Source organism: Galendromus occidentalis, unplaced genomic scaffold (assembly GCF_000255335.2).
Source record: "Galendromus occidentalis unplaced genomic scaffold, Mocc_1.1 scf7180000076319, whole genome shotgun sequence".
Classification (NCBI taxonomy): Eukaryota; Metazoa; Arthropoda; class Arachnida; order Mesostigmata; family Phytoseiidae; genus Galendromus; species Galendromus occidentalis.
The window spans coordinates 216362-241695 of record NW_003804308.1 but is presented as its reverse complement, the minus strand read 5'-3'; the positions used below and the strand labels follow the sequence as shown (position 1 = coordinate 241695).

At 52.5% G+C, this 25334-nt stretch overlaps 1 protein-coding gene across 1 annotated transcript in view; it reads right to left on the bottom strand.

Moving 5' to 3' along the window:
• LOC100900047 (glutamate receptor ionotropic, kainate 1) overlaps positions 1-24596 on the bottom strand; it is a 31452-nt gene extending 6856 nt beyond the window's left edge. Inside the window, exons 1-8 of the mRNA XM_029113106.1 lie at positions 24506-24596; positions 19598-19726; positions 19240-19491; positions 17612-17868; positions 17002-17130; positions 16830-16879; positions 13260-13347; positions 9503-9673 (exon numbers count right to left, since the gene is read on the bottom strand). Coding sequence (XP_028968939.1) covers positions 9503-9673; positions 13260-13347; positions 16830-16879; positions 17002-17130; positions 17612-17868; positions 19240-19491; positions 19598-19726; positions 24506-24596 — 1167 coding nt within the window. The remainder of the gene's footprint in view (positions 1-9502; positions 9674-13259; positions 13348-16829; positions 16880-17001; positions 17131-17611; positions 17869-19239; positions 19492-19597; positions 19727-24505) is intronic.
• Between the last annotated feature and the right edge of the window lie 738 nt (positions 24597-25334).

Sequence of the window (25334 nt, the reverse complement as noted above, 5' to 3'; positions counted from 1 at the left end):
GGGGTAGTCGGCTGACCCGTCCTCTAGGATGCATTCAACATCAGTGCGAGCGGAGATCAAGCGGTCTGAATTGCTGATTCAGAGAATCGTATGAAAAGACGCGGGCCATGAATGCGCCAGCTCCGCCGTCGGTACTTCGTTGGGATATGTGGGACAGAGCTAGCCTACTCAGAGATCAACCGGGGAGCAGGCTTCCCGAGCGTGTCGCATTCTGTCTTGCACGCCCAAGATCGAAACACCCAACATGAGCTCGGACTGAACTCGAATGGCCTTCATGCAGGCACCCCGATTCTCGTATGAGAAAATCATGTCCTATGCCAGGGCGATAGCGAAACGAACTAGTACAACCAGATCCCGAGGGCGAGGGCGGAGCCTTTTTCTCCGCGAGATCAACGAGCTGGCCAGCGCCACGGCGGCGCGGACAGTAAATCTTCAGTCTGAGACAACAAGTGTTCTCAATGTCCTGAGGGCAAGCAGTCTCGGCGCCATCATAGCACATGGAAGCGAGCAGTGGGGAACATTCGGCTCGCTCCGACGTAAGCATCGGACACATGAATGACACAGAAACATAGCAGTTTTGGTCAGCAGACAAAATATTCAGTCGGGACAAAACCGACGTGCGGACGAAGCGACGACGAGCGCGGAGAAGCCGCCGCCACCACCCTCGAGAAGCCCGAGAGACATTGTTGTCGAAAGAAAAGGGGTCGTGTTGATTCTTTTCATTTTTCACTTTTTTCCTTCAACTGGCAGGAATTCCTCCGACGGCCCCCCGGCCTTTCTGTGCCGAAGGAGAAGAATAAGGAAAGCCGAGAGCGACGAGCGGAAACCCGTCATAAATATTCGCCCGAGGAAAGTAATGCTGCGAGGGAAACAAATAACTAAATATGCTTTTCTTGAACTGATGCATTTTTCTGCTGCTCTCTCCCAGACCCCCTGCCTCGTGTCTTCGGTTCTTCGCTCCGGCAGACGAACATTCCAGCTATGCGCTTCACGTTCTGCCTGCCCCGTGGAACAAGCAACGTCTAGACAAAAGCACGAACGTGAATTCGGAAGGGATTCCGAGCGTCTATGGAAAAAGGAAGCGTCAGAATTTAGACGGATTCTTCCGGGAGCGTGCAGCTGGAAAAAGAAAGTTCGTCTCAATGGATAGTCAAGAACTAGGCGAGAGAGGATTCCTGACTTTTCATTCGGAGTCAGAGTCGAGTCCTGCGGGAGTTTGGGGATAGCCAGCTTATCCGGAGTCGAGTCGTCATCCTGACATCCTCGATTCAGAACGTCAGAGAGAAGAAACTACTGGCGTGGGACGCCGTAACCAATCAAGAAGCGTATGCGATGAGAACCTTCATGCTGACTTACGGCTCTCCCAAATAGGGACGGGTTCAATGATGTCCTCGATAGAGCCTAGGACGGAATCCGCTCGGAATGCAATATGATCAGAACATGAGTACAGATAGCATTCTCTTTCCGCTAGGCTTTGCGTCCGGAATTCTACAGCTCTGGGTCGAGCTCGTGGAGGTAAGTTGAGTTAAGGACAGCAGCGTGGGTAGTTCAGATGCGGAAGGCGTGTTCGATGAAGTGTCAACAAGGTTTAGTTGGTATTAGATACTTTATGGGAGTTGGACGGTAAGGATCTAGTTGAGCCGAGACATATAGATCGTCGAGATCGGATATTACAGCGGCTCAGAGAGTCTTTTGCGACTAACATTCCACAGAGGGCCCTTAATGACCAAAGTATCATAGTTCGCGGGACGTTGCGAGACCGGATGAGTCGGGACGGGCGGGCACATTCATGAGTAAGAATATGGAGCCTCGTGGAGCCAGCCATCTGCACGGGCTGGACGAGGGAGACGCATCTATGTTCATTCGCGTGCGAGGACGGAAGGTTCTTTCTGTCTCGGGATCAGGGTGTCAAGAGCTTTTATCACGTGTTGTTCCAGCAACGAGTTCCTGCGGGACATCGGCTCTGCCGCTGGAAAGTCTTCGGAGCAGCGTCCCCGAATTCCCGCTGGGAATGCTCCGACAGAAGAGGAATTTTCAGATTCGCATTGAAAGCCGAATCATTTTTGGTATGGCGATTCGGCGCGACGCACGAAGTAACAATGGGATCCCATGGATAGAGAGTTGCCCCGGAAGCGTGAGTACGGAAGCTTTTTAAGAGCATCGGAGCTAAATAAGATACTCTCGTCCGAACGGTATTCTCTATCCGGTCGGATTCCTATGGCATCCGGTGAGGGATGTCAAGGTCGCGGTCTGACGGAACGAGCGCAGAGGAATCAGACGCAGTCCCACGATGAGACGTCGGCATGTACAATATCAAGATCGTGTCACATCGCATCGCTTCATCTGACATCTGAGCCAGAGCTGCTTGGAACATCGGCCATGGTTCCGTTCCGATGGTAGCTTTTTTCCTCCTCATTGGCGGCGCCGACCGACTCAATCGGGAGCTCATGTACTGCGGAAACAACAGCGTGTCGCCTGTCGAACACGATGCCTCACTTTCCGGCCGCCGAAATACGAAACGGTGGGCTGATGGCATCATTCAGGAGCAAAAGCTGCGCTCATTCGAAGACGAAATTCCGTCCATTGCGTAAGGGTGATCCACCGAATTCCGTCATGAGCATCGGACAACCGTAGCGGGTTGTGACTGAATTTCGTAGGAAAATACCATGATGGACGGAAAACGAGAAACAGATACCGAAAGCGATAGTTCGCGGAACTAGTGGGGAGCATGGGAGTGATAAGTCAGAAATCGATGAGGGGTGACAGAGACCCTTCATGTAGGTATGGCCGGGCTGCTACGAGCCGCGCAATTTAATTATACCGAGACTCTCCCCCTCCTCATGCAGTCGAGGAAGACGGGGGAATGTCGGCGTCACGGCATCCTGAACCTCTATTGTTCAGAGCTGCCAAGAATATGCGTCCAAAGCTCGAAGGAGTCCCGCGGGATTCGCGATCGCATTCTTTGACAGATACTTCCCGCAAACCGCAAGTGCATAGACTACTCCGCGATGATGTTCGAACAAAGTTGATCGACGTTGGATCTTTTTCGTGCTCTGGGTGTGAGCTATACTTTTGAATCGCGCGCGTTTCCTGCTCCTTCGGCTTGCTCTCCCGTCCATTCCGTCGTCGTGGTATCGGTTGCGGTCTCCGTCGTCGTTGTCTGAGGTCTTTTCCCTGGGGTCGTCATCGTGCGCGGAGCGAGCGACGGGAGTGTTGGCGAGCCTCACATCCATACATTGAGACCGACCGGCGACCCCCCCCTCCGAACTGCGTGAGGCTCGGAGGATGGGTAAGCGAGCGAAGGGGGGAGGGCCTGCGGCCATCCATTTGCCATGAAGGCGCTCATCAGGCTCGCTCGGGGGCGGGGGCAGGGGAGAAAAATGAGGACAAGGGAGATTGGTGCAGTTCGTCGGCGCGCCCATTTTCTTTCGATGTCTGTCCATGTGTTTGTTCTCCTGGTCGCCGGCCCGCCCTGTTTTGCCTTACTGCTTGGTCGACTGAACGGCCGTTCCGCCGTCAGTGCCCCCGTTCTACCATCTCATTCTGTCCGTTCGACCGTCGAGCCGTCCATCGCTTCGATCGCTTCTGAGGTCCGCCTGTGTTTTTTTCTTGCCTGCTAGGTTCAGAGAGCGAGTGAGGGACCCGGCGATGGCAGCGAACCAGAGAGCAAGCGAACATTAAAGACCGCCGACATTCCTCTTTTGATCGAATTGAATTCCTCGACCTCAGCAGAGTAGGGACCGACGAACGAACCTTCCGAGGCGATTCCGTTTCCCGTCGCTTCCGACTATAGGTGGTAGTAGTGATAGAACTATGTATGTAGTAGACGTGATAGTTTCGCTGCGAGCAGCAGGAGTAGCGGCTGTAGACTTCGCTGCGGCGGCAGTACGCCGCTGTTTCAACGAACGGTGATGGCGATGATGATTGCGGCTTCGGTACTCGTGCTCATACCCTTCGAGCTCCGTCAAGCGATTCGATCCTTAAATCTTCAACTTTATTATTTACTACTTTAGAATTATTTCGATGACATCAGATCACCGATTGTTCCCCTTTCGGCCATCCCATCGTCGCCCGCTCGGAGCGCCTATCCAATTAAAATTCATTGTTCATTATTCGTTAATACTTAACAGAATCTTCGACCCTCTAGTAGAAGCTTTGACGAACTGTGGCGTCAGAATCCTTGGATGGAGAGTGAGAGTGAGCTCCTCTCATTCTGGAAATCCCGCCGACTCCCAGTTCTTTGGAGGCTCCGGAATGAGACCCGAGTCGTGTTCCTGGGAGCGTTATCTCCCGCTTGTCAAACCGTCGGAGTCGTCTTTTATGGCGAACGGCACAATCGTACGCTCGCTCGGTTACATCTCATCTCTGACGGCTGCTTCTCTAGTTCCGTATTCAATGGAATGACTGGTGGACTAGTCTGATGCGGGGAAACGACAACGTCGCTCGGAGAGACGCAGGAGAGCATGGCCTGTCTGATAAACTGATAGGTAGGAGGAGAGAGAAGCGTTCGCCGATGAAGTGTGGAATTCGTACGAATGAAACGAACCAGTGGATCGTGAAACTGAACCGTCGCTGTCATTCTCCCATCCGCGTGTCCCATCTGTTCAGCGTCAGAAATCGCGGAGAAGAATCGAAGCCTTGCCCCCGGACCCGTTCAACGTATGTTCCTTCGTTTTTCGCGTTCGGATGGACATCTCGCAGCTGATTGCCATCAAACGCCAGAGTTTCCGGATGGTGGGCTATTCACGTGGGGTGGATTTCGGGGAAAAAAGGAAAACCGCTTCTCACTGGATGAAACACCGACCCCTCCGCTCTCTCCACCAACCGTGACGCCACGTTTCAGCGGCAACGCAGGTGAGGGGATGGAATTCGGGCACAAGATTGTTAATTACGCGGCTGAATTATATTTTCTCAGAGTGGTGATCAGCGGGTTCAAACAGATATTGGATCCTGAGACCGAAGCAAATACGCAGGCGCATATCTGACGGGTGCCAATGGGGAACTGCGACTACAATATCACGATCATAACCGTTGCCGCCACTCTCACTCAGTGCGGCCGTGAGGATGTTCGCCGGGTCGGGAACAGAAGGAAAAAACATATCGGAAAGCATTTATGCAAATTCTCTCCCTTTGCGGAAAAACCTTGTGAGAGCTCTCTTCGAGCGGGGGACTCGTATTCGTTCGCTGGCCTACCGTCTCTATTGAGTTCCGTCCCGAGTCCTCCTCCGAGCCGAAACTCGACAAACCGAATCTGTCGACCGCGGACCCCTGGACGCAGCGGCTCAGATGACGTTGCGGAACGCGAGTTAATCAAAGAATTACAATGTGTCTCGGATCGTGTTCCGCGGGAGGTTCCAATGTTTGTCGAAATCTTGATTGATTCGATCCACAACACTCTTCCTCTCCATCGAGTTATCCGAGTCGTCGGGTCCTTCACCCCGCGAACTGTTCGAGCCATAAATTCGCCGCACACTCGCAAGCGACAGAGCCCGAATTCCGGGGAAAGCTTCCACCCGAGCCAGCTCGGAGCATCAATCCAAATGCACTAATGAGAGACACAGCGATTCTCTTCTTCTCTCTCACTGAGACCTCTCGTTTTCTCTCGTAGAACGACCGAATGGTTGGGCCGACCGACGGGCGAATCAACGAGTGAGTGGGCGACCGACCGAAACGTGGAACAACGCACTGACATTCGAAGGTCATTTACAAAGTGTAAGAAGGAATGGGAACGATCTCTCTTTTCCTCGCTCTTCTTTTTGTTTCAGCTCATGGAGCGAGCAGCTTCTGCATGGACTCGACCTAAACTCCGACAGATATTGAGCTGAGGGGAAATTCCGTGACGTCGTGACGCCCCGACCGTCGCTTCATCTCGGGTTCCACTGAATATTTCCAGGGATTCCCAGGGGTTCGCTCGGGGTCTCTACTCGGTATCCCGATCCGGCCTCTATGACTCTGGGTGCCTGAGTCCAATGAAAACTTCAGGGAAACAGGCATATCAACGGCGCCAATCGGTGCAACGGCCGCGGCTCCGCAACGGGAATTCATTCTCTCGTTTTTCTTTTGATTCTCTCTCTTCCGAAGAGGAGACAGACCTCGTTTGATGGAGAACTGAGGCACTCGATGGAGAGGAGACTGTTGTTCGTCGAGCTAACCGACTTGACTGGCTATCTGCAGACTGGATGAGTGAAAACAGAGGACAAGGCGGGAGACATAAGCGGAAGCACGACCGGAAGTCAGAATGAGTGAACCGGCCGCTGTTGTGACTGTTGCAACAGAAGAGCATCACTGCGGGGGCTAAACTCCTACCAACAAATACGAAGCTTCTTCGCTTCGTCCTTGGACTTGACATCCCAATGGTGTCAAATGGAAGACGTTCTCCCTGGATCCCGGAGCTCGCATAAGATTCCAATCCTCGGCCTTCATTATCGAGCGAGGTTACGACTCCGCCGACTACAATAATAATCGAGTCTCCCATCGAAACCTACGCACTGGAGGAACCAGGTGGAACGTGGAGCAGTGGGGTGGGTGGAGAAGCTCGCGCTCAATCAACAAGATCGGAAGGAGCTTCCCACAAATATCGGTGTACGGAATCGTCCGCTTGTGAAGGGCTGTCGCGAAGAGCTAGCTGCAAACGTATCCGACTTTGATTGAGCACGTTGGACGAGTTATTGAGGACCGGTGAGTTCTCCGCCGTCGGTCCCCCCGCGCCGCTTTTCTCGAAGAGCCAAGAGGATCGAATGGGAGATATTCTCACTCGCGGGTACTGCGAGGAATACATTTCAGACGAATAGATAAAGAATTCTCTGCTACGAGAGCACAGCATTTCGAAACTGCAATCCGATGTCTTTTTCGCAGTTCGAAGATAGCAGGAGAGCGCGCTGGCTCCTTTCCGCTCCTGTTCGCTATGAGCGGATGTTTGAGCGGAAATTGGCTGTGGGGTAGTTTGTCGATTGTTGCCTCTGAGGTGAGGACATTCCGTCGATACCAGACTTATGAGAGAGAAAGAACTCCTTCAGCCATCAGCGAACTGGTTCGCGTCGAGCTTAAAATTCGAGAAAAGCAATGCAAAAGCTCTAGATGCATAGTCCGGAAGAGAAGCCTTGCAGAAGAGAGGAATCTAAATTTCGGGTAGTTTCTCTCGATAGCTCGGGACTCCTGTCGAAATTTTCTCTCATGGTATTCCTCGAGGGACGCGGGTCGAGTTCAAGAGTTTCGTATATACGCGTCGAGCTCGGCGATATTCTATTGCAAAGTCTGAGCCAGAATCACAGGCGTCAGAAGACATTCAGGACGCTGGATGAGACATCTTGCAGCGTGCTGACGGACGAGGAGGAGGAAACTAAGAACGGGACCGGAGAACGTATGCGCTCCCCGGTGCTTTGAACAGATTTCGTCGCTCCCGGCGGGCTAAATGGGGAAATGGAAATGGTGTCATTGGCTCAATTTGCCTAGAGCGCAACACGGCGGAAGCCGACAGCCATGTGATACCGGAAGGAACATGGCAGAGCAACAATAAAACCACGACCTAAATGAAACTCATTGCTCGGAGGGCAGAGCAATAGGCATCTAACCGCGGATCGAAGCATCCGATTCGGACCGATTCAAGTTCGATTCCCAGGTCGTTCGGAGGACATTCGCCTGTTCACCACATCGACAAACATGGATCCCCGCCGGGTTATTGGGAATGTTCTCGATTATTCGTGAGTGCTCTCCAGACCTAGGCCCTCTTCTCGATGAGATAGCCTCTCCCTGCTCGTCTTCTCGATGCGGGTGGATCATTAATCAATTCCGGGGACTTGGGTTTAGCGGAACTAGTAAGACAGTGAGCTCCGTTCAATCGGAACACGTCGATACCGGTCGACTTTGCTCCGATTAGACGGAGGATTCGATCATTCGACGCGCCGGCATGAAGGAGTGTGTTGTGACATAGTTCAGTCGAATGTCCCCTAGAATTCCGCCGCGACGACGACGCGACGGGAACAGTCACGACAGTAGCGGCGCTGCCGGTAGCATCGAGCCTATTCCGCTAAACTAAGCGTATTTGCTGGCGGAAATTAACCAACGTTCGGATGACGTAGAATGACATGGTGGAAGGTCTTTCTCGCACAGCTCGCGGACGCACCTCCGGAAGTCACAACACGGAGGCGGCGGCGTTTGCTCAAAGAGTTCTGTTGTGTTCTAGGGCGAGGAGACAGTCGACGAGCGGACAGGGGATTGACAGAGTCGCCCCTAAGCCCTGGGATTTTTTTTATTCCCGGGAATTAAGAGAGAGGGAGGTTGAGGGAGGGAGCACATATCTAATCAGGGAACTCCTGGGACAATTAAGCGAGGAGCTTCCATCTGAGTGTTCATTCCACGACCCGAACCCAAAATATACAATAGATGGCGGTCGACGCTCCCACGGAAAATCTGGCTAAGATCGGTGCGGGTTAATGAGGATTTTCAGGTAGAAAACGGCGCGCGAGGAACCGACCGAAACGATAATGCGTCACCGCTCGGACCGATTTGGCAATCATTGAATGCCTATGTTTATGAATGGGATCTGTTGACCCAACGCGATCTCGCAGGCATCTTTTTCTGCCCCTCGATTCGACGCGGGGCGCAGATTCCCGAGAGATCCTGATTTGCATTTTTTTTGGTCCCAGAGATGAACGGCATGAATCGGAGAATGCGCAGCCTGCTCACGAAGGATGCGCTCATCCTTTTATCACTCATTCATCTCGATGATCAGGATCATGTCAGGCTCGCGGCAAAGATAAGAGCCCCGCCATCCTTGTGCCTGATGTCAAGGCGAAAAGAGCCCAGCCTCGAAATCTCGGAGAATTCGAATATCCTTGCGCATCGATGATCACCGTCTGATTTCAGAACAGTGTCGTTTCAGCTAATCACGATTCGAGCTCGATCGTTTACGACAAATAGGCATCGTAGATTATCATCCGCTCCCGTCCCGCTCCGCTCAATAGAACCCTGGCACTCGTGGCAGGCCGAACTGCTAGTTTCTGAAAACGTTGTTGATCGTCCTGTGTTTCAAAGTGAATGTCTTGACTGTGTCGAGTCAAGACATTACTCAGCCGGGTAACTTTTTGAAAGTAAGTCAAAGCAGCGATGGTCTCCGGATTCCCGGTGTCCAGCACCTTTCAGATTCGTTGACACCTGCCTAACGAACGATGTCCGAGCTCGACACTCTCCGCAGCTCCGAGTCTCTTGGGGGGGGGGGGGAAATCCGGGCTCGCATGGAGCTTTTACTCCGAATTCGGAGCGCTTGCCGGCCCCGATGTATGTTTTTCGCGGAACAATGTTTCCGTACTTGTCCGTGCATCAACGTCCCGCAGCGGGCGGGTTTAATTTGATTGTGCCGACATCATCGCGCATGGTCTTCGCTGACTCGCTATATCAAAACACTCTTTCACGCTGGACACAGGGAACGACTAACTTAGTTACATTTAAATGAAGGTTGTGAGGAAAGAAGAATTAAAACAATCCACGCTTTTTGAATACCCACCTTGAGCATGGTTTTTGTCAGCTCGGTGCCGAGCTGCTCGGTATCGAGAGATTTCTTGCCGTCGCATTTGGCAGTCGGAAGCGCTTTTATGAAAGATCCCTTCTTATTTACGAGATCTTTGACACCCAGCTTGAACAGCATAATTGCGTCGTATATCAACGCTACTTCTGTCTGGAACGAAAGGGAAGGATTATAAAACGTTCTGCAGGGGCTTTATCTCCGGAGAGGAGCCTGTTTCTGTTTCTAGAGAATGACCTTGAGCTGCCAGTACATGCTTGGGATGGAACCTCCCGGATTATCTCGGAGCTCGCTCTAATCAATCAAGAGAATTTCCCGCCCATATCGGTCTCGAATCTTTAGGGTTGTGGAAGAATAACAGACGGATATAGAAATCGATATTTATCCGTGACGGAATACCGAGAGCTTCCCCGACGATTCGAGATGCTATTCGAGCTTGGAGTCGGGCGATTCGCGACCAGATAACGATATGACGCTCCGGCAAACACAGATCCGCTCACTGATTAGCCGAAAACTCGTCGGGTTCGAACAATAGACAGCCGTGTGTGGAACGGAAGTTGGGAAGCCGGAAGTCTAGCCACGGACATCGGAGCTCTCCGGAACGGTTGGCAGGCGACTGGAATCGCGGCAAGGCCCTTACTTGCCGCGCCGAATCCTTGCCTGTATGAGTAGGCACATAGGAGGCTCTTTTGAGGTAATAAGCGCGCGAGAGATTTTGGAGATCGGCTCCGCACTTCCTTCCCGAGCTCATAGGTTTTATTCTCCGGCGCGGCGTCGAAGGTTCCTATGGAAGCTTCATCGATACAGACTCGCTCCTACATACCGTCCTTTCATTTCGTTCTCATAATTGGGTAGCGTGCTCCGTCCTACTCCGAAACAATTCCACGCATCGACAGAGAGAGGAAGGATGAATAAAAGTTTGCATTAGACGCGGGGAATTTCCGTGGAATCCGGGCAAGGGAGAATTGAAGGAGCGGAGAGCAGAACAGCTCGCAATCTACATAGTTGATTTCCTGGCCGGGGAGTGGAGGATACCTTGCCTCTCCGAATATCGCTCTTCTCCCCTGTCGCTTCAGAAATCGCCCGGCGCTACGAATCCGGCCGTTCCTCCAAGAATTTCGGATTTCGGGACGGGACACGAAGCTCCTCGATTGTCCAGCATCGGAGGAGCAGACCGGGACATTGGGCAGCGTTCGAGTCATATTGAAATAATTTCTGCATATACTCGGATCGTTTTCGAGGTCAGCTCCCATTTATGGGGGACATACGTTTCCGCTCGAGCCAATGCGACGTGGTCATGAGAAGAACAGATACAAAGAGATCAGAGGGAGAAATAGTAGCGCGGGTCGGTGGAGGAAGTTTGCTTTCCTGCCCCTGCCACTTATCCTTCAGACTTGCTCAGCAAGGAGAAAGATTTCCCGAGAGCGAGAGGGCGGACGAAGAAAGTCGAGTGACCAACCCGCACAAAAAAAAGGAGGCGGCATCAGCAGCGAATGGTGCCTAAAATGGACCCCAAAGGACCATATAATAGCGGCCGCGGCAGCATGGGCACTAAAAGAATTGCGAGCGACGAACCGACGGACGGAAGAACGGACCCACCGACCGACCAGCGAGGCAACCAAGCAAACGGACAACACTGGCCGCCCAGCAAGGCTCCCGACGAATAGTAGGGAAGCGGAGATTGAGCAGAAATCTCGAACGAGCCGGAAAGAATGTCATTTTAAATAATAAATAATGCTGACACCGTCATCATCTCGCCGCGGTCGATGCGCCGCTCAGAGACTTGGCTGGCTATGGTCCGCCAGCGGATGCTTGTCATCGGAGCAAACGATGAGGATAAGCCGAAGGTACTGCGTGGGAACATGCGACGGCACTGATGGGTGCATTGTTGTCTCGCAGCAAAGCAGACGCTCCAACCCCGAGTGCTGCGGCGTGGAGTAATGAGGGGAATGAGAGTAAGACAGATGCGCTCGCGACACGTTGTAATGAACCTAATGCGACAAAGCGACGGCAAGGTTCTATGCTTTCCATATTGAATTTGCCCATGATCGAGATTGTGGGCAGTACCCCGTTCGGCCTTCTAGTGCCATGCGAGAGGTGCATCAGATTCTGGATCAGCAAAACGCTCGCTGCCTCGGTCTTTGCCTTGTAGAAGTCTGTCTGCTCTGCAGTGACGAAGGATCCATAGGATAGGCTACCAGTTTCAAAAAGTTGAGCACTCCTCGCCCTCATCCCCTGTGTCACTGGCAACTGAAAGCGTGCCCCCGAACTTCTCGGAGTGCGAGCCTGCTATCTCGCCTCTTCCTCGGATCTGAGTCGCTACATCGTGGTTTGATCTCTCGTGTATACGACGCGTCTCTCTGAGCTGCAAATTTTGCGCCATCAAGCTTTGCCATGTACGATGCCTGAGCTGTTCGGATGATGAGTTCGTCAAATCAATTCGCTCAATTCCCCGATTTACGTCACCCATCAGCGGGGCTTATAGCCTTACTCTGTGCTAAAATCAGCGGGGCTCACGAGACACGATTTAAGTCTACGCCCACTCCACGCTGTGAGCTCCACGATCCATGATATCCCCCAGACCTCGATTCCGAGGAGATTTCACTCGAAATCGCGCATCGTCGATTGTGATGATGTCGGACGAAAGATCGTACCGACACGCTCGAATATAAATCGGCAGGTGCACAGCGCGGGTCAGGTCGGCGCATACCGAAAAGTGAATGATTCCAGACCCAGTCGACCAGCTCCATCCGATCTTGGAGGAACAACGAGTTGGCGAGAAGATGTGGATCGGTTGTTGTGGAGCCATCCGGAAATTCAGCGAGACGATGAATTGGCTCCGGGACAAGGTCCGACGCTGTTAGCGAGTCCCCTGTTTTCCACGGCCTTCCTTCGCTCGGGCCGCGCCCGGAGTCTGAGGGGGGCGATGCGATTACTACTCACGAGAACCTGCATTCTCCTTCCCTGGGCCCCTAGACGGAGAACAGGGGCCTCAGAGAACATTATTTGCATACGAGAGAGGCCGTTCGCTCTCGATCTTTATCACTCGACAGTTGTGCCTGCGAACGCGCGTCCGATGAGGAAGCGGACCGTCGGAACCGACAGCCCGTCTGAGGAGGAGCGGCATCTGGAAGTGCCCGCGGAGTGAGCGACCCACGCAGCAGAAAATGAGACGACAGACATTAACCTCCTGGGATCCATGGGATCCATCACGGGAGAGCGAGTCGAATCACTAGATGGAAGAATTTGCCATATTTTTCCTCTGCTTCATCCAGCTCTTCTGAAGCTTGTCCGTCTCTCGCTCAGAGCCGTCTCTCTCATCCAACATACATTCATATATCCCATGGCATTCTCCCGACGGCCTCGCCGACCGGTCGGCTCTATCCGGACCTACTGCCGGAATTTGAGTAGGAGACAGACCTTGATTCCCTGGAGTGTCGGCGAGTTTTGCAATGCAATCTCTCGCGTGCCTTTGCATTTTTCTCAGAGTCGTTTCCGCTCGAAATATTCACACCCTGTTCCAAGTCAGGTGTACCCAGCGCCTACGCGGAGCGGAAGATCTAATTTTTCGATTCTCGTTTCCTTGCTTTTGTACGATTTGCATGCTCGTTCTCCGAAACCCGTCTCGATGTCTATGGGTCTCGAAGGCTCCGAAGTAATGATGAAGCCCTCTGATCTACTGCACGAAGTCCTCCAGAATATTCTATACCCCATGGGGAAAGCTGATGAGTGTACTCACTTCGAGACCGGGTGGGAAATTGGCATCGTCCTCAGCTCCTTCGTCTTCCTCCGACTCGTCTGCGTCCTCGCGTTTCGATAAGCGTTTCCTGGAAGACCCACCGGAAATCGTCAAGAAAAATCGAGAATATCGGAGTTGAGCCGATGCAGTGACCATCATAACGTATTTCTGAATTTCGTGGATGAAGACATAGGTGATCTATGTACCCATATTAATGACGACACAGAACGCGAAAAGAGGGCGCGCCTCCGGGCATCGTCCGCATTCTTATACTCATTGAGATGATGCTAATCTGATGTTATTGCTTCAGATAATGTCACGGGAGCCATCGGTCTACAGTGGTCAATGACGAAGGGACCGTTTTCGGACCTGAGCTCGGAATCGGGTAAACGAATGAAGACTCAGAGCGAGACCTCGCCCAACTCACTTCCTTCAGCCAGGAATGACGCCAACGAGAGCGCGACGCTGCCAAAAAATGGCGGGAAAACTCGCAGGCGCAAGTATTGCTGCATGATCATCTCGTTGTGCGCCGTGCTCAAAATTTTGCTTTTCGCTGCTCTCGCTCTTACGAGCATGAAATCTTGGCCATCGTTCTTCACGAAGACTCTCGATCAGCATCCTGGGTCAGGTCAACCCGGAATTCTCGAATTCTCGACCCGGAACATCACAGCCCTGGCACGCCGCGCCGCTCCCGTCGTGAAACTCTCTGGTACGTCTGGAAAAGCAGTCGAATCAACCCTTTCGCAAGATAAGGAACATGGAGGTTTACCAAAAAATGGGGGACGGCTCAGATTCACGTGCGAATCCCGGTCAACGCTATAAAGTGCGCTGCGAGTTCCGGATCCAGAAGTCTCCCAGAGATCATCGCCCGAAAGCTGAGCGAAAGTTCAGCCGAGCATGCTCGTCACGTGGACAAAGGGGCTCGAAGCGGATTGCTCGAATATTTGACATTCGAATTCGTGGATTTGACGAGTGTCTCCCGACCACGAAGCTCCTGGATATTCCATACAGAATTATTTGCCGGATTAGACGTGATTCCGATTTGTTGCAGATTTTTCCTTGGATATTATGAGCGATGTAATTGACGACACGCTGCTCCTTGTCAAGCAATCGGACAATTCTCCTGATGGGATGCAGCATTTCGATACGCTCCCGAGAGATCTCAATTGCGAGAGCCACTTCGGATGCGATTGGATCACGGTAGACATCGAGAAGGATCTGGAGCGCTTGGAGGACGCTTCAGGAGACGATTCAGGTCTGACGTTGTCTCCCTACTTCACTTGAATTCCAGGGATCTCTCGACACTCGCTTTTAAGATATCGTCTCTTTGCAGGAATCAGCGTTCCTCTTCTTCTCGGGAATTTCTATTCGAGTGCCAAGTACGCGAAGAATTCCACAACATACTGGTACACTTGTTTCGAAAAGGGGATCAATGGGACCATGAAGATCGCTTGGCCTTCGTCTGAGGACGATCTAGACAGACCGCTGGAGATCTCAAGTTTGACTGTGAGCTGGAACTACGAAAGTCACGGGAGAGCGGAGGTGTTAGGCCATCGCTGGATCATAGGTCAACGGGGAAATTCATTCAGACGTCCAATAACAAGACTTCCTGTTCCCCCTTCAGGTCGACAAGTCCGACCTCCGGTTCAGCCGGAATAGCGCTCGCCACTCGTGTCGCGTCGGGAGGAACCCGAATAGGGCTAACGTAGCCTCTGAAGAGGCCCGCTTGAGGGAATCTTTCCCCGAATTCATGTCTGAATTCATTTCGTCAAATTTCACCACAGTCCTTCAAGAGGGTCTGGACAGACAAGGCACTGTTCGAGAAATCTTGGAGAAGAAATCCCAGGGAAGCGGGAACAAGTCTCGAAGCGAAAATTAATAAAACTGACGAGCAATATCGATCCGATATCAAAGAATATCCCTCCTCGGGTATTTGAATGCAGCGGGGACATCCGGGTCACGCTCGACGACAATGTCTACATTGCCAGAAATTCCGGAGCTCTGAATGCTTGCGGATGCTGCCTAGGAATTCGTCCAGCGCTTCCCAGAATTTTTTATAGCGTCTGCCAGAAGGCGAGATCTTCCGGCAGACGTTCCCCGACGTATTCATTCTACGATGCCGGAAATTTAGGACATCCGCTCCGACGAGATTTCCCCGTGCACGGGAACCGAGGGTCGTGAAACAAAAATTCAGGTCCCGCTACCCTCCCCCTGCCATAAATATCGAGGGATAGACGCTGCGTATGCTGTATGAGATCCCTGCGGGTACCGACCAGCTCCACTTCCGATTCTGAAACTTTTCCGCCAATGGTGAGCTTGGCTCCGCGATGGGGAATCGGTGAAAAACGTTCAGAAGCAGCCGTGCCCAGACGCTCTGAGCCCTGATGGCCAGAGCAGGTGCACAGGGCGTACAAATATGTCGGCGTTGTCTCTGGCTCCGCGGGTCCTTGCAAGTCCGGCGACATGTACTCTGAGCGAAAGCGTCATCGTTCGTGCGTCGGTTATTGATTCATTTTTCCGCTCATTCGTTCATTCATACGTCCATCTGTCGAAGCAGCTTCGTCATCCGCATTGGACACGGAATGGTCGCAAACGAATCCGATAAGAAGGGGTTCTTGCTCGGCGTTGTACGTCGACGTCGTCAACAGCGACTACGAGCAGCGGCGGTGCATTGGTCGTGACCAGTGAGCCGTGCTAAGTTTGTTTCCCGTCCCTGCGAACGTTTTTCCCGTCTCGCAAATGGAGTTCCCCTCGCTTGCCTGCCACCCAGTCAAGCAACGAAGCAAGCCAACGACCAGCTAGCCTGGTGGATTCCTTCGTCTTGCTCCGCTCCACCTTCCCCTCCGTCAGCGGACTCTACGCGGTGTCGATGCTTTCTTTGCGGTAGAACAGCTCGCTCCGACCGCGTCCGTTCCTACGTACGTACGTCGTTGCGTCGGTAGACGCGGAGCATATAGTGGGGATGCCGCGCACGTTTCGCCACTTTAGCGTCTTCTTAACGTTGCTACCGAGCGCTGCTACGAATTCTCTCGACTTGCTCTTAGCGGTGGAGCCGGTAGCTCCTCCCGGGTACCTCGAAGGTCTAAGCTGCAGCCATTGTCGGCTATGACGACGACCGGCACTGCTACATGGGTATTGACAAAACCTTTCCGTCGGCATGCACTCCAACGGCTCATTTCCCACGAGCTTGTAATGATTTCAACACCTGACCGAGGGTCTGGAGAATGGCGAACAGATTTTTGCAGCGTAATCGGTGGGGAGGGAGATGTTGACAATGAATGTTGATTTCGATAGAGAAATAGAACTGAATATCGAGTACCCTAAAATCCCGGAGATAAGGAACCCACTTTTTCTTTTTCTAAAAACTTTTGAAGATATTTCTGCTGGTTATTAGCTACTGAAAATTTGTTGGGCCAGATTTCCGGCCCAAAAAAGCATGGAGCCAGATTTATATAAGAATAAAGTGGGATATTAGGGGGTCCCTAATATCCCCGGGATTTTGGGGTATTTGAAAATGTTTCAGTCTCCGACTAGCGGTGATCGATTGCGTAGTTCGTCTGATCCACTCACACATGCGTCGCATTCGTCTTCCTGGCTTGGCGTTGATTCGGACCGTTTTTCTGTAAGGCGTGCAATGAAGAAGTCTTTGAGTACCCTGAGCTCATCCGATTCCGCTTCCACGGTATTCAGAGGATCGACGGCAAGGCAGGAGAATCGTTAATCGAGTCACATCGGCAAGTACCTTCACCGTAGGCGTATCCTGTCCCCTCAATAGGTCGTCGGCGATGTGATGCTTCATGTCAACCAGTCTCAGAGCCGTGATGTTCGCTCGCGAATGCATGAAATCGTTGAGTTTAGCCACGTGGAAATCCTGGGACGAGAGGTCAATGCACCCTTAGCCAGTCTAAACATGTCCCTCTACGTATCCTCAACAATGCGTGTCCGATAACCGATTTCCGGCAAATCATTCGTATTATTCAAATGATTTATAGCTCCGTCGGGAGGAGAGAGGAAGTGCGCCGCCGCGGCGACTGAGCCAGCCGAGAAGTCTACGCGGCCGGCAGCGAACCAAAAACCCGAGTTCGACAAAGTCTGCTCAGTTTTTGCTTCGCTGAATATTAGATCAAGGGAAAGTTCTGATTGGAACTGATGAACGTCGTCGTGTCTCGACATCTTGTTCTGCTCTTCAAAGAGTTCCGGGCTGAGAACTCAGTCAGATCGATTATTATTATTATTAAGCGTTCGTCGGCGGGATACAAAGACGCTTCTGTGATACCCGCTCGTTTTTCTGACAGTCGTTAGCGACCATGGAATAATTATTCGGGCTCCATAATGCGGGGAATCACACTGACCAGAGAAAGGAAGAAGTAGTTGTAATTCTCGTTGAGCATCGCGACCTGCATGGCCTGTTTCAGGAAAGACTCAATTTTTCCTTCTTTGTCTTTTTCCCGTTCCTCCTGTTCCAGGTCGACGACGATGTTCCGAATGTCCCGCTCTTTGATTTGGCGCAGCAGAGTTCGGAAAGTTTCTCCCTTATCTTTTTTGAAATAATTGACGTCGATACCATCTTCCTGTAGCTCCTGCAGCAGACGTCGCATCTCGATAATGTCTGAAATGGAAAAGTTCCGTGAGGGGTGAACGTTGTCGTCGAAGTCGGAGCGTGTTTCAAAATCTTTCTGCTCGAATCAGAGTCGCTCGCTCCGTTTTTTCCTCCCGCGGGAGCTCACTGGGGATCCAGTGGACGGCTGGCTAAGTGAGTAATCGTTGTTACTTCTCCCAACGCTTTGAACTTCTCGTTCGATGCTCGGATACACGATCTCTTTCAGCTGTTGCTACCTCTCCCGAGCTCCGAGGGCAGAGTTTTAATCCGCGGCGATATGAGCAGGACCGTGCTCGAATTAAAGCTGCTCGCTTCAGCGACCAGCCGAAGCTGCCGCAGCAACGGCCGCCGGAGAATTGTAACCCACAAGAGCGGCGACCGCGTTCCTAGCCGGCATAGACGACATGTGTCACCATTCCTCTCTGCTGAACAATCGAACCAATGAAAGAACAAACGTGCGGGGCGTCAGTTGGACGACCCGATGAACGGACTCTGACTGTTCGCCCTCATCATGTTCGCTTGCTCGCTCGCTCGCTGGCCCTACGCCCAGTCTCATTCCAGCGTAGTGGCAAAGTCGGCTTGTTCTCCAAAGGGGGGAATGAGTTCTCTTCGCAATTAGCCCGAATGGCCACAAATTAGAACAGCTGCGAACAGAAGCAGCCAATATTCTCTTCGAAGTCGCTTTCACGATCGACGGTTCCCTCATCTGCTCCCTATCCTGAACGATTCAAGATACCATGACCTTGTTCCCTCGCTTGAGAGAGAATTCCTATTGAGTTCTGCGGCCGCCTGCGCTCCCGGGATTAGGCGTAAACTTCTTTCGCGGCCATCGGCAACTTTGTGCTCGACTCCAGGGGGAGAATCTCTGGCTTTCGGCTTCTGGGAGATGTCACGAGCATGAATTAGAGGTATCGATCGACAGCTCGATACTCCCCCCGAGACGGGATATAACGCCAGCGAATAGATCAACTCGGTTCTCGCCCCGGAGAGCCAGATCGAAGCCATTCCTCTCGGAAAAGTACTGTCTTGCGTCGACGTCGGGGAGCAGTCGTCGCTGGTCGGCGCAGCCGAAGCGATTGACTTAATGTACAAAACTAATCAAGATGATGGTTTCGAAGCGAGCAGAAAAAAGAAAGATATGAAAAATGTACCATGTTGTGAGCGTGTCGTCTCCGTACATGTTTTGATTAAAGACTTAGACAGACGTAGGACGGGGCTCAGAGAACGACGCCGTCGTCGACGGCACAAGCCAGAGGACACACGAGGAAGACAAAAGCAGGGAGCAGGACGTTTTCATTGTGCGCTGCCTGCGGAATCTCGGAGAAAACGTCACTGGCTTTAGGGAGGGGGCGGTAGCATAGCGAAGACGATCCTACTAACCGTCGTCGCTCTCGTAGATGAGAGCTATGTTTTTCCATTTCCAGTACTCCATAAGAGCCGTCTGGGCCTCTGCAATCTGTACGGGGTCGGGAAAAAGATTGAGAGAGTGCTCATCATCCACCAGGGAGGGGTCCCAGCGGAACTCGATGTGGGGAAGGTCGAAGGTCCGAGCCATGGAGCTCACGTGGAGGGACGATACCGGTGAAGTTGGCCCGAAAACGACGTTCACGTTCGATTGCATTAAGGCGCACACTGCAATAGCATTCCTCAGGGTTTTCGCTAATTAAAATTCGAAGAATTCCCGATTCTCTTGATCTTGCCGATAGGTAAGGCGAGGATCGATGCTTATCGGACTCACTGCTCTGGATAGCTTCTAGAATGTCGTCATTCTGGATCACTCTCGATACGGCCTTGAGATTCGAGTCCACTAGCTTGGAAGCTATGTAATGGAAGTGCTTCGCCAAGTCTTGCTGCTCAACAATTATGCCTGCAAAAAACGGGGGATACAATGAGTAAATGGAAGACAGCGACGGGGTGGGCAGGCGAGCCAGCCAGCCGGAGCGCGACTGCGAGGGGGCAAAGCTCAGGGAGAACTCCGCGTATCACTACTTTATATGATGTCTGCGAAACCGGGAGAAACAAATTTGTTTTTTCTTTCTCTCTGTGCGACGTAAAAATCTTCGCAGCCACTTGAATTAGAACTACGCGAGACTCATTCATTACACGGGCTGTTCCCGAAAACATATTAAAACGACTTGAACAAGCTGAGAGCGAGCAGCCCGTTCCTCGTGCAAGGGGGAGGGATCCAGGCGCGTTTCCAGAGGAGATGTTCACTTTTTCCATCGATTTGTCGCGGGTTGAGCCGAGATCCAGGATGCGACTTCGAGCTCACGAAGGGTCGCTAATACATGGATAAATACCGAAAATAGGCCTACCGAACCCGGAACGAAGCTTGGAGAAATCATCTCAAATGGACGCGCAAGATCGCTTGGATTATCGGAACTTATGTGTGCTTCGATCTGAAAATAACTCGGGTATTTCGTAGCTCGAATCAACCTTCTCATAACCACCTCTAGAGCCGATTTTAATATGAGCTCTCGTCTCGATCGAATCATGAGCGGATATCAATACGGTCGTTTGAAAAAGAAGTCGACGTTTCACAACCTCGTCATCGAGTCACATTCAGATGGGTCTCCGCGAGAGTCCCCTCCGAGCGCCCCACAATATTTTTTAATTCTACGCAACGAACCCACAATCTATCGAATGCTCAGATAGTCATCCCTAGGAGCTCGTCGACCAGGCTGTATGCCCATCTGTTTCGCGAGTCGAACCGAGGAAATGTAGCTATTATATGATCTTGACGACATCATCGATGAACGATGAGCATCGGGCAGGGACTAACTCTGTAGGTGGGGACGCACTGGTCACTGCGAGCAATAAGTTGCTCGGCAACCGTCCCCGGATAGACCTGCTTTCCAATCGGAGCGGGTCGACCAGGCGACGCCGATGTCGAATTATTGAGCATCCTTTCCCATATTAACAATTCCCAGATATCTGATGCTGCCCGGGGCGATTGTCGTAAAGGCGATATTCATCGTTTAGTGAGCGACGCACACACCTCCGGAGTCATTGAGTTGAGCAAGGAACCATTCGGAAATGAAAGAGACGATCCAGTTCACCCGGACAGCTCGGAAAGTAAGCGCATTCTCGTCGAAAGAGGGAGAGTTTCACTGCCTCGACTCCGGGTATTCAGAGTCCATAACGTCTGTTCGCTCTGCATTCCCGGGGCCGAGCTCCCCATGCGCGTCCCACTGCTCGTCCTGCTCTGTGCGCGAAAAGGGGAACGGGTCTTTTATTCCTTCGCAACAGTTTCGTTTCCTGTTTTCACAATTTGTGTCCGACAAATTAGCGAAACATCCTTCGTATTCATGGAGCAGCGCGGAGTCGGCGACTCCGGCTTACTCTCGCTGAATCGTTCATTTCTCCTCTCTCCGAAATTCCCTTCCTGAAATCTGCCGCCGCCCTCGCTTGATGTGCTCGTCCCTCTGAGTAGCATTATTTTGCTCGGGAGAAAAAAGAGGAACATGCAGCATGTTTCTCTTGCATTCGCCCTGCTCTCTATTCGAATCAGGAAATATGCGCATATGATGGCCTCCCAGCGGCGAACGAGGCGCAGTGGAAATTTCTAAACAATCCGAGTATCGCTGCATTGCTTGCGAGCCTTATCATATTCGTCTCCCGCTCTGCTCTGCTCGATTTTGTTCCGGCTTTCGACTTGTACTTCTCGTTCGCCCTCGAACAGATGATATCCATTTGGGGGAGCGATTCAAGGATCGATCGTTCTCCTCTGCATATGCCATTTTTGTATTTCATTCGGAGAGGTCTCCTGAGCGAAGGGCGATTTTTCGTACCGGATTCTTCCCGAGCGACCTTGAGAAGGTTGACGATTCCCTTTGTGACGATGGAAGTTGTGGGCCGCTTCCCGTGCAACGCAGTCGGTTCCAGACTCGAAGCAGTGTGCTCCAGGACGAGACACCTTCTCCTCTGAGGTCTGTGAATCTCACGTTGGGAGATCCGATGTATAGGTACTTATCCTCTACACGTCAATCCATTCGTCTATCAATGCGATCAGCGATCCATCGTCGGGAGTCGCCGGGGAAGGGTTCGTTACACGACTCCTTCAGAGGTGTCTTTTGCGAAATTCCTCCGAAGACGACGTTCGACGCATACAATCGAAACACCCTATCTTCCTATCGATCGATCGTCGCGTCGTCGTCCGAAAACGAAGTGCATTCTGAACGTTCCGAGCGACGGAATCGAGGATCGGCGACGAACGTTCTCGTCAATTTCTCAGACGGGATTCTCCTCCACCTTGGAAGAAAAATTCGGGCGAGAGCTTCCTCCAAGGAACTTTGCTCTTGTCGCCGTCATCATCGGGACTACGGCACTCGTTATTGACAGGAACAGCCCCGCCTGTCTCGATCTCTCAGCCTCATTAGTTCCTGCATGAGGGAGTATAGCGCTCGTTTGCTTGCTTGCAATGCCTATCTCTGATTCAATCTCCGATATTCCATTTCGACTACGCTGAGCGACTCGCACCAGGAAGTCGATCGCTGAAGAATCTAGTGGATTACTCGCGATACAATATTCCGAGCGATGGAGTCAGTGCTGTTATACAAGGGTTGAACAGGTCACTCCGAGCTCAGTCTCCGGAACTCCGCTAGTTCTACGGGAGAATCTTGGGTGGACATCCCCGAGGCTGCAGGCGATTTCGCATGGGCGGAATACGCGCATCGACCCCTATTCATCGTCGACTCACGTATAACGCTCGAAAGAGAGGGGAACTCCGGGAACGATGAGACGCCTGCGGTTCAACGCAAAACCCCGTCCGACGTCATGAGAGCGGTGACGATGTAACGAGAAGCCATTCAACTCCCCAATCACCTCTCGATTCAGAGGTTTGACTTCTATCCGGCGAGGACTCACGACAACTTCCTCCGACTCGAATTTCAAGAAGAGATTAACAAGTCGACTCGGGAGTTCAAAGTTCTAGCTCCGTGTCAGGACACCTGGTGAATCGGGCCATGGTTCGACAAATCGGAAGAAGTTCAGCCTAATTTTCTCCGCCCGCCCCCTGCGAATTCTGCACGAATCACTAAGCCCGCACTTTTTCCGCACCGGGAATTCAACATTGCGGTCATCTTCTGACACCGGACTACCATCGGCTCAATTTAGGCACGTTACGGCGAGGAATTCTCAGCCGGCTCGCCGTGGTGTCGGCGTATGGAAAGAGTTTGGGGAGCCTCGCGTGAGGACAAGAAGGGAACTTTCGTCGGGACAGCAGTTACGATACTCAGGTATGAACGCTGTCGGTGAGTGAGTGAGTCGGTCGGTTCCGAGTCCCGCACTGATCCCTTCGCTGAGTGGAGAGGAAGAGAGAAGAAGACGACGTCGATTCCTGCTTCGATCATGTCGGTTTTATGCAGTTCACGGCGGACGAGCGATCCCTGCTCTCAGTCGCGCAGAATTCCCGCCCGCCTGCCGGTCGCTTCGTTCGTCCGTCCGTCCGCCTTTTCGGAAGATCGACCGTTCGGTTCGCTTCCACTGCTGCCGCCGCTACCGCCGTCGCCGTCGTCGACTTATTTGGGCCTGTTGGGAGAGGAGCGCGTCTGCCTGTGTTGGTAAATTTTTCACCCAGTGTGGATCTGGGACGACTCGGAGGCGACACTACCAGCCGCGGGAGTCGTCTGGCAAAACTTCGTCCATTCAGTTCCCCTCCGCTCTTTCCTGTGTAAGAGCGCGAGTGTGGGTCGAGGTCAGCCCCAAGCGGCCGAGGACGCCCTGTCATTCCAGTTGCTGTCTCGCGAGCTGCGAATCTCTTGTATCACCCGCCACCACGCTCGGACTTCCTGAGCGCGTTCCCACGGAATCGAGTCGGAGCCGCCGGGCTGATTCCAACGCGACCGCCGTCGAGTTCTCCTCGCGTCCTCAATATGGGTTCCCGCCTGATTCCGAGCGGAAGCATCTTCTGACAGTCTCTGCCGGTTTTCTGAGGTATCTGAAAGAAAACCTCCTGCACGGAGGGAATGCCCCACGCGAGGCTCACAAGCTGCAACGCGTTGCGCACCCCCGCCCCTTCCTTTCTCTACCTCCCGCGAGGTCCCCGTCACCGGATTTGCATGACCCATGCTCTCAGATCCGGCAGAACGTGCCGCGATCGCGTTCAGCGTGTCAGCGTGACAAACTCTGAGCGAAAACACTTGAAATCTCTCCATCTGTTTCTGAGCGAATTCTAGCAGTTCCATCGTTCGCGTGCCGAGACACATGCGCTATGCGACAGTGAGGTCGCTCATTTATCGAGGATTCCAGATGCGGATTCCCCAGATATTTCCGGCTGTTTTTCGGGGCGAAAGGATAGAGCGAACTAGACAGTATTGCCCAGAAGAGCCCCCTTGTCGATGTAAACATTGTCAACAGCAGACGCGTCGGCGGCCTACTCCCGAATAGGCCGAGTGGGCATCAGAAACTGTGTGCTGTTCGAACTCATGCACAGTGTCGGGAACATCCGAATCCCGGGCTGGAGTTGACGGATCCTTGGTTCGTCTCTAACGCGAGCCATCCTGAGATATTCAATGTTTCGAAGCAAATTCGAGGCGTGTTGTCGATGGGAAATTCGTCATTCGACTAAATCCCCAACTACCGATTTGGTCTCGTTTTCGGAGAGTTTGAGATGATACTTTCCATCATCAATATTGGAGGAACTCACCGATAGTACCCACGTCTTTAGGCGCGCGGTTCGATTGAGCCGAAGCCGCTCCGAAGCTCAGCCCCGAACACAAGATCACTAGAAACCACATTTCGCACCGCGGCGAGGAGCCCGCTAATCACAAATCCTCGCTCGACGTTTGATGGATCACCGCTGCACTTGATTGGAGCCTGGACGGCCTATCTATCACACCTCCGACGGCCACAGCATGACGGTTTATTAATTCCAAAACACACAGCGTGTCCGAGTCTGTGCGCTCGCTTCTCGTGAGGTGACTGTCCGGAAGGGTCGGTCGCCACTTTTAGAATGGCTGGCCATTGCTGCTGGGCCGTCGTCGCTGCCTCTGTTCAGCCGGCGGGCGGCGCGAGAAGAGCAGAGATTCGCTTTAGAGTGACTCGTCTCTTACGCTCAACTCGCAGCTCAGTGAGATGGTCAGTCGATGTGGGGCTAGAATCGCTCGTGTTGTTCGCAAGTCTGCGAATCGGCATATGGCTCATCGATGGCTCTTCTCCGGTCCTCATCGCTATGTTCCCGGGTCATGCGAGAGCTCGGATTGACTAACTGACGATGAGTCGACAGCCCGAATTACGGAGTCGGCGATTCCAGCCAGAAATCTTATCACCCATTCAGATGACGATGACTCTCACGGCATTCATTCGCAGGCAGACGAGACAAGGCCGGATCAAAGCTTCGATTCTCCGAATTTTCCGAATCCAAATCCGAATTCCACAGGATCGGCCAGCGACACGATGAGCAAGAGCCGACAACTCAGATGGGAAAACGAACGCGATATCTCGGGAGAAATCGGTGATGCTGAGTAAAGATAATG